Source organism: Bactrocera neohumeralis, unplaced genomic scaffold (genome assembly GCF_024586455.1).
Source record: "Bactrocera neohumeralis isolate Rockhampton unplaced genomic scaffold, APGP_CSIRO_Bneo_wtdbg2-racon-allhic-juicebox.fasta_v2 cluster09, whole genome shotgun sequence".
NCBI lineage: Eukaryota > Metazoa > Arthropoda > Insecta > Diptera > Tephritidae > Bactrocera > Bactrocera neohumeralis.
The window spans coordinates 13,835,781-13,845,869 of NW_026089622.1; the positions used below are offsets into that span (position 1 = coordinate 13,835,781).

General features: G+C 36.8%; 1 protein-coding gene across 1 annotated transcript; it reads left to right on the top strand.

Annotated features, from left to right (window-relative positions):
* Positions 1-1,255: 1,255 nt before the first annotated feature.
* On the top strand, positions 1,256-1,816 carry LOC126764626 (tigger transposable element-derived protein 6-like). The gene has a single exon (XM_050482291.1). It carries the CDS (start codon positions 1,256-1,258, stop codon positions 1,814-1,816), a length of 561 nt encoding a protein of 186 aa, XP_050338248.1.
* The last annotated feature ends 8,273 nt before the right edge of the window (positions 1,817-10,089 follow it).

Genomic DNA, 10,089 nt, shown 5'->3' on the forward strand with positions numbered 1-10,089 from the left:
CAGTGCTACTAACTCTGTATGAAAAGCCAATTATTTCGGCTGCCAAGCTAATGGTATGTAATAAACACACTACAGTGAAACTTCGAAAAGTCGTAACCTCGATAAGCGAAAAACCTTGATATTTCATAATATTTCTTCGGTCCCTAGAAAAATTCGCGAAAAATGCATGTATTTCGGTCCCTTTGATAACTCGTATTTTTCTTGAGACAAAAATTGAAAAATGTGTATCAAAAGCCTCTACAACTAGTATTTTTTCCTCAAAAGCCTCTACAACTCGTATTTTTTTTCACAAAAACCCGTACGTGACGAAAACATAGTACGTTTTTTAACCGTTATTATTTTACAGTTACGCTTATTCATAAGTTTTGCTTTGTTTTCTATAACTAGCGTAGATTAGTATCAATTAGGACGCAAGAAGTCAAGTTCTCGTAAGTGCAAAATATTGCCAATTAAAAAAAAAAAAAGAGAAATTATTCTTGCCGTAAAAAATGGTGAAAAACAAGTAGAAATTGGGAAAAGGTTCGGTATTGCGCCATCTACTATCACATCAATTTTGAAAAAAAGGATCTGTATTTGTTTGCCCTTAAACACCAAACGTAAGCGCCAAAAATTACCAGAATACCCGGAATTAGAAAAGAGAGTACTCACTTGGTTTTTGCAATGCCGAGAATCTAATACTATTCCAGTTGGAGGACATTTACTAAGAGAAAAAGCAAAGGTGTATGCCGCAAAATTGGGCTTAACACAATTCAACGCAAATAATGGCTGGTTGGACAATTTCAAGAAGAAAAATAATGTAAGTTTCAAAAAGGTGTGCGGTGAAAGCGCGGCCGTTGATGATGAAGTGTGCGTTCAATGGAGAGGAAACATTCAAAAGTTAATAGAGAATTATGAGCCCAAGAATATTTTCAACGCGGATGAAACGGGTCTTTTTTACAAGTGTCTTCCTGATCGCACTTTGTCTTTAAAAGGCCAAATTTGTCATGGTGACAAATTGAGCAAGGATCGTCTTACTCTGTTGCTTGCTGCAAATATGGATGGGTCAGAAAAATTTAAACCATTAATGATTGGTAAATCCATGAAACCCAGATGCTTTAAAAACATCAAGACGTTCCCTATGCTTTATCGTGCAAATTCAAAGTCATGGATGACACGTAATTTATTTCTTGAATGGCTACAATTGGTGAACCAACAAATGATAAAACAAAATAGAAAGATTTTATTATTTATTGATAATTGCACCGCTCACACTGCAATGGAACCTTTGAGCAATGTGCAGACTGAATTTCTCCCACCTAACACCACTTCAGTTTTGCAACCACTCGACAAAGGCATAATCAAAAGTTTCAAAACATTGTACCGTAAAGAAATTGTTGTTAAACTGCTTGAAAGCATCGAGGAAAAAAAGGATTATTCCATTTCGATTTATGATGCAATGAATATTGCTCATAAAGCCTGGACAAATATCAGTAAATCGACTATTAAAAACTGTTTTCGAGCTTGCGGTTTTGTTAAGGATCAAAATGTAGTCGTAATCAGCGAAGATGTACTTCACATAGCAGAGTGGGCTCGTGTTCCACAAAATGCAGAAACACGTGTAAACTTTGATGACTACATTCATGTTGATGATGAGTTGGTGATTACGGGAAGCCTCAATGATGATGAAATTCTGGGTTTCGAAAACATCGACGATGAAAACGATGAAACATTTGAAATTCCCTCAGTTTCCACAAAGGTTGCGAAAGCTTCAATTGAAAATTTGCGTCTTTTTTTCATGCCATCAAATGTTGAAGACCCATTTTTAATGACATTGTAAACATTGATAATGCCATAGCTAAAATATGCTAAAATAATGTCCGTCAAAAACATATTACGGATTTCTTTTAAAATGAACACTTTTCTTAATTTTTTTGTACAATTTTTCAAAATACATTCATACATATATTGATTGAATAACATATGTACTTTATATTTTATAATTTAGATATGTACAATCATTTCTTGTTTTTATGTAAAATTGAAAAAATAAATAAAAAAAACTCTATAGATCGTATATTCTGTATGTTGCCTCTATAAGTTGTATAACTTGATAACTTGAAAAACTCCATAACTCGTATTTAAATTGTGGTCCCTTGCAAATACGAGTTATCGAAGTTTCACTGTAATTGGTATAAATTTAAAAATATACGGAATAAAGTCGACCTAAAGCTTAAGCACATATCGACTGGTATTGAGTGGACTGTGAGGTTGAAGATTTCACAAAAATAATTCAAAACGCTGCGTGGAAGAGTACACCAAATACCCGTTGGAATCTAAGTGGTCCCAAATACCCAAAGCACATCTTAGAAAACATCCATAAAAAGCGCAAGTTTCGACGGAGATGGCAGCAAACTTGGTCCTCTGCTTTCAAAACTGAGCTTAATAAATGTACAGCGGAACTAAGAGCACAAATTAAAGAGTTTAAAAATTTTTCCTTCAAAACTTATATGGCTAAACTCACAGCTGATAAATCCACCGACTATTCACTCTGGAAAGCTGCAAGAAATATTAATAAACAAATAAAACATGAAGCACCATTAAAATTAAGCAAAACTGCATGGGCCAAAACGAATGCACAGAAAGCTGCCGTTTTTGCAAATCATTTGAGAAACAAATTTACGCCTAACGGTGGGTATGAGATAAACTGTGAAAATAGTTGGTTGGATCCACACATCAGCATTTCTCCTGTTACTATTAAAGAAATTAAAAATCTTATCGCGTAGACAAGACTCAAAAAAGCACCTGGGTACGATTTAATAACTGGAGTAATATAATACAATTTACCAAAAAATTGTATTAAAAAAACTTGTAAATATTATAAACAGTGCTTTATGGCTAAGATACGTGCCATCGCTTTGGAAAGTATCTGAAGTCATAATGATACCTAAACCGGATAAGCCAGTACACGATGTTACATCATATAGACCAATTTCGCTGCTCATAAATAGGCTCAAACCAATAATCGCTCATAAACACCTAATACCAACACATCAATTTGGCTTCCGTGACCACCGTTCAACAATTGACCAGGTATACCGAATAGTTAATTTCGTTGAAAATACAATCGATAGAAAGAACGTTTGCACGGCGGCCTTTTTGGATGTGTCTCAAGCTTTTGACAAAGTTTGGCATACGAGCCTACTGCTCAAATTGAAGTACATGCTACCCAAATAATTTTGTGAAATAATTGCTTCGTACTCAAAAAATAGATGCTTCCGCATTAAACAAGAGGATGTATATTCTAACTTGCAACCGATAGAAGGGGGTGTTCCCCAGGGACGCGTCGTGGAAGAACGCCAATGCTTTATTTGCTTTTTACCAGTGACCTACCATCTGATTCTAGTTAGGGTAAGACGAGGTACATTTGACACTGGGGCACATTTGACTTCAGTCTCTGTGGCGTTAACTGGGGCTTTATTGAAAATGTAAAAACGTGCCCACCATCATTATTGAACTAAACGAAGCGTCAAAAAATTTCACAATTATATTCCAACGCGTAATAGAGTTACACGTGTTTTTCTATTTTCGGGAACGTAATTGTAATTTTCGGTAGATCGGAAGTAAAGTCTTTCTTAAACAATAAAATACATTCTTTAAAGCATCTTACGAAATTGGTTACTCCGTTTATGTGTGCTATGAAAATAAATAGTGTGTTTATCTGAAGTGTAATAGAATTTTCAAAATATAAAAAAACGAGACGGTGAGTGGAATGGGGCACCTTTGACTTGTGTAGAAGGGGCACATTTGACAAATGTCAAATGTACCCCATTGAACATTTGGTAATATTAAAACAATTAAGGAGTTTTCTAATGCTAAGTATTACTTTAGCAATGGTGCGCAACTATAAGAAAAATACCAGCCGATGTCAGATAAGTGAGGATGATATGAAAAAAGTTCTTGCAGACATAAAGCATCAACGCGAAACAGCTACGTCAGCAGCGGAAAAGTACGGATAAACAAGTAAGGAAGGGCTAAGTTCGGGTGTCACCGAACATTTTATACTCTCGCATGATAAAGTGATAATCGAGGTTTCATATACGTCATTTACATACTTTTCAAATACCGTATTTTTGTAAAGTTTTATTCCGCTATCATCATTGGTTCCTAATGTACTATATATTATACAGAGAAGGCATCAGATGAAATTCAAAATAGCGTTATATTGGAAGAAGGCGTGGTTGTGAACCGATTTCACCTATATTTCGTACATGTCATCAGGGTGTTAAGAAAATATTATATACCGAATTTCATTGAAATCGGTCTAGTAGTTCCTGAGATATGGGTTTTGGTCCATAAGTGGGCAAGGCCACGCCCATTTTCAATTTAAAAAAAAAAGCCTGGGTGCAGCTTCCTTCTGCAATTTCTTTCGTAAAATTTAGTGTTTCTGACGTTTTTTGTTAGTCCGTTAACGCACTTTTAGTGATTTTCAACAGGTGGGCGTGGTTATTATCCGATTTCTTCCATTTTTGAACTGTATATGGAAATGCCTGAAGGAAACGAGTAGAGTTTGGTTGACATAGCTATGGTAGTTTCCGAGATACGTACAAAAAACTTAGTAGGGGGCGGGGCCACGCCCACTTTTCCAAAAAAATTAAGTCCAAATATGCCCCTCTCTAATGCGATCCTTTGTGCCAAGTTTCACTTAAATATCTTTATTTATGGTTTAGTTATGACACTTTATAAGTTTTCGGTTTCCGCCATTTTATGGGCGTGGCAGTGGGCCTACTTTGCCCATCTTCGAACTCAACCTTCTTATGGAGCCAAGGAATACGTGTACCAAGTTTCATCATGATATCTCAATTTTTACTCAAGTTACAGCTTGCACGGACGGACGGACGGACAGACGGACGGACGGACAGACAGACATCCGGATTTCGACTCTACTCGTCACCCTGATCACTTTGGTATGTATAACCCTATATCTGACTCTTTTAGTTTTAGGACTTACAAACAACCGTTATGTGAACAAAACTAGCGAGAGTATAATAATTTGGTCCATCTGAAAAGCAGGTTTTCTAATTGCGTGCCTTTGATACTAGACTACTATTAATTTACGTTAGTATTTCTTACTGATTTTCAAATATAGTTGGATTTTACATGCGCCTAAAAAATTTAATGTATAATATGTGACCTGGTCCACGAAAAAGGAGCTAACTTTCAAACAAGTTATGACTTTTTGGATTCTATCACGTGAAAAAGCATCTCATCTTCCATCCGAACCAACTAAAAAGTGAAAATTGATTTTTTGACACCTAAGCCCCCTTTCCGTTTTCCAGGTCACATATATGTATGTATTCTTATAATATTTTAAAGATATCTTAGGAAGTACGCAATATACATATTCGGCGTAAAGTAAAAAGTAAAGGCAGAAATCGTGTTATTACATATGTATATGGGGGCCAACACGTTGACTTAAGTATGAACATATTTCCATGCAAATGTATTAAGGTAATTCAAAATTTGACCAATATATTCGGCACAAAGTCCACTAGAATTGTGAAAATCAAATAAGAGGTATGTGGGGGCAAGAAGAAATATTGGCTTGATTTTGCCCATTTTTGGCACAGACGAACACTGTTGGAAGGAACACATCTCCAATGAATATGTTTAGAATATCTGAGATATTTACCGATATTTTCAATAAAATGGTCTGATCTCGGTGATTTTTATTCGGGCTATGCTACACCAGAAATACAGTATTTGTGAAAAGTTTTGGTCCGTTATCTTCACTCGTGTTGAACTTATATACTTTAACGTGAACGAATCAGTCCATCTGAAAAATTGTGGTATATGGGAAGTAGGCGTGGTTGTGAATATATTTCGCCCAATTTCGAACCATAGATGCTACGGAAATATTATACAGACAAGGCATCAGATGGAATTCAAAATAGCGTTATATTGGAAGAAGGCGTGGTTGTGAACCGATTTCATCCCTATTTCGTACACATCATCAGGGTGTTAAGAAAATATAATGTACCGAATTTCATTGAAATCGGTCGAGGAGTTCCTGAGATATGGTTTTAGGTTCATAAGTGGGCGACGCCACGCCCGTTTTCAATTTTTAAAAAAACCCTGGGTGCAGCTTCTTTCTGCCACTTTTTCCGTAAAATTTAGTGTTTCTAACGTTTTTTGTTAGTCGGTTAACGCACTTTTAGTGATTTTCAACATAACATTTGTATGGGAGGTGGGCGTGGTTATTATCCGATTTCTTCCATTTTTGAACTGTATATGGAAATGCCTGAAGGAAACGACTCTGTAGAGTTTGGTTGACATAGCTATAGAAGTTTCCGAGATATGTACAAAAAAACTTAGTAGGGGGCGGGGCCACGCCCACTTTTCCAAAAAAATTACGTCCAAATATGCCCCTCTCTAATGCGATCCTTTGTGCCAAGTTTCACTTAAATATCTTTATTTATGGTTTAGTTATGACACTTTATAGGTTTTCGGTTTCCGCCATTTTGTGGGCGTGGCAGTGGGCCGATTTTGCCCATCTTCGAACTTAACCTTCTTATGGAGCCAAGGATTACGTGTACCAAGTTTCATCATGATATCTCAATTGTTACTCAAGTTACAGCTTGCACGGACGGACGGACGGACAGACGGACGGACGGACAGACGGACGGACGGACAGACAGGCATCCGGATTTCGACTCTACTCGTCATCCTGATCACTTTGGTATATATAACCCTATATCTGACTCTTTTAGTTTTAGGACTTACAAACAACCGTTATGTGAACAAAACTATAATACTCTCCTTAGCAACTTGTTGCGAGAGTATAAAAAGAACTACTTTGATCATGCGATTGAAGAAACTAAATCCTTTGAGGAACGATTCAGATTCTGGAAATGAGAGTAGCTGTGATGAAAATTGAATTTATCACTCTATATACACAAGCCATCAAACGCTAACGAGAGTTCAAGAGGAGCAATTAGTCGAATATGCTAAAAAGTGTGCGTTTTTGGCATATGGATTGTCGTATGATATATTCAAAAGATTTGTTTACGAATTTGTTGCCGCTAATAACATACAATGTCCATCTACTTGGGAAACTAACAAGGCAGCTGGAGAAAGTTGGCTTTACGGCTTTTTGAAGCGAAATCCATCCCTTACACTACAAAAGCCTGAAAAAACAAGCTTGGCTTGGCTCAGGGGTTTTACAAAAGCAGCGGTAGAGGAATTTTTCCAAAACTTTAATCAGATATATGCACAGTATTCTTTTGAGCCTAAAGACATATACAATTTAGATGAAACTGGCGTAACCACTGTCATGCACACTCCTAAGGCAAAAACCTATAAATCTTTGTTTTATTTGCACTGGTTTATTTTCTTTTTTCATTATAGGTCCTTGTTGCGAAAGGACAACGTTCGGTTGCACAGGTTGTATCTGCAGAGCGCGTTCATTAAATGAAAACCTTACATCATCTGACGAAGGTATTATCAGTCTGAGATCGGACAGCGCAGAGAAATGTGTCAACAAAGATAATTGTTTGCTAAAATTTTCGTTATTGGATGATGAGAATTTAAAGGTTGGAGAATACGTTTTGGTAAACTTTGGGGAAAATGGTATGAAGCCTTTTTATTACATTGGCGAAATTGTAGAGGTATTTTGCGATGCCACCTTCAATGTAAAGTATTTGCGTAGACTATCTCCAGACAACTGGGTTTTTGTAAAACCAGTTGTGGAAGACATATCTATAACTCTTAGAAGCGAAATTGAGTTTAAACTTCCGACTCCTAAAAAGCCAGCTACAACTTCTCGCTGCCGCGCTAAATATTTGTTTGATGTTAACTTTGGAAGCTTATATATTAAATAAATTGTCTGAAATATTGAATTTTATCTTCTTTTCCCAAAATAATTGTCGCTGATATGTATGTTTTTCCAAAAATAGTGGTATTATTTTATGAATATATTTACTGTTATTTTAATAAAACATTCAGAAACAAACTATAAAAGATGAGTTTTATTTAAATGAAAACCAAATTAAATTAAAAAAAAGAAAGTTTCACGGAAAATATGCTTGTCGAATGTGCCCACGAATAAGTCAAATGTGCCCCTTAGTGGGGGACATTTGACAAATTATGTATTATTTTTTAATTTCAAATAAAAAATAGCTTTGAGTGTTTTTCCAACTTTTTACTTTCATTACTAAGTATCCAAACCTTTAAATTATTTATATATGGTAGAAAATAAAGGACTTTTAAATGAAAGTGTCAAATGTACCCCGTCTTCCCCTATATGAGGGCGACATTTGCGGATGATACACCTGTGTCAGCAGCTGGAGAGACAATTTCAGTATCTAGTCGACGAGTGCAGACAGCAGTCAATGCAATTACTAAGTGGGCATCTAAGTGACGCATCAAACTAAACGACACCAAATCAATTCATGCCGACTTTACCTTGAAAAATTTATATAAATAACATTCCTATATCACATCATAACAGTGCTAAGTACCTACATAGGTATCACCCTAGATGCTAACATACGCTGGAAAGAGCATGTCAAAAAAAAAGAAGCGAGCTTGATAAGAAATTTGGCAAACTTTACCACCTAGTTGGCAGGAAATCCACGCTATCAATACAAAAGAAACTGTTATTATATAGTCAAGTTCTAAAGCCAGTTTGGGGCCCAACTATGGGGTTGCTCAAGTCAAAGCTGTATTGCCAGCATTCAGCGCTTTCAAAGTAAGGTACTAAGGACTTTAGTTAATGCTCCTTGGTCCGTTAGATCTGCTGATCTGCACCGTGATCTAAGGGTGAATTCAGTGGTAAATGAAATCTCCAAATTAGCAAAGTCTAATGAACTGGGGCTTGGACAGCACGTTAATGAGGATGTCTCCAGACTCATCGAAATTGCTGGGCGAGAAATCCGGTTGAAAGGCAAGAAGCCTTCCAATGTATGCAGCAAATGTATTTCCTTAGCTTTTAAGTGTCTCTTATTTAGACCAGAATTGTTGTTAGTATTTTATTTTAACAAAATACGTACAATGTAAAATAATAATAAAAAAAACTTTCCTTTCCTCAGAAAGATGATCAAATATCCATGAATATGCTTTCATTTTTACCCTTTGCAATTCCGAGACTGTAAAAAAAATATTATGTGCGTAACTGATTTACTGACTAAACTTATCCTAGACAGATTTTGCAGTATCAGTAAATTATTACACGAATTGATAAACATCTATTGGGAAGTCAGAAAACATTACATCATTGTAGCCAGGGGCAGATCTGTAAAGTCTTTGAAGTCATTCACCTCAGTGCGGTTAACAATTTTATTTGCATTGTGTACACAAATAGCTGTTGGCTTGAAACTGATTTGTACACTTCTTCTTCTTTACTGATGTAGCCCCCGCTAACGCGGTTATAGCCGAGTTAACAATAGGGCGTCAGTCGTTTCTTCTTTTGCTACGTGGCGCCAATTCTATATTCCAAGCGTAGCCAGGTCCTTCTCCACTTGGTCCTTCCAACGGTCTTCCTCTTCCTCTGCTTCCCCCGACGGGTACTGCGTCGAATGCTTTCAAAGCTGGAGTGTTTTCGTCCATCCGGACAACACCTAGCCAACGTAGCCGCCGTCTTTCAATTCGCTGAACTATGTCAATGTCGCTGTATATCTCATAAAGCTTATCGTTTCATCGAATGCGATATTCGCCGTGGCCACTGCGCAAAGGACCATAAATCTTTCGCAGAACTTTTCTCTCGAAAACTCGCAACGTCGACTTATCAGTTGATGTCATTGTCAAAGCCTCTGCACCATATAGCAGGACGGAAATTATGAGCGACTTATAGAGTTTGACTTTTGTTCGTCGAGAGAGGACTTTACTTTTCAATTGCCTACTCAGTCCGAAGTAGCACCTGTTGGCAAAAGCTTTCCTGCGTTGGATTTCCAGGCTGACATTGTTGGTGGTGTTTACACTGGTTCCCAAATATACGAAACTATCTACAACTTCAAAGTTATGACTGTTAACAGTGACGTGAGAGCCAAGTCGCGAGTGCGACGTCTGTTTGTTTAATGACAGGAGATATTTCGTCTTACCCTCGTTAACTGCCAG

Excerpts from the sequence above, each read along its gene's own strand:
- LOC126764626 (XM_050482291.1), top strand. The coding sequence starts at position 1,256 with ATGGAACCTTTGAGCAATGTGCAGACTGAATTTCTCCCACCTAACACC.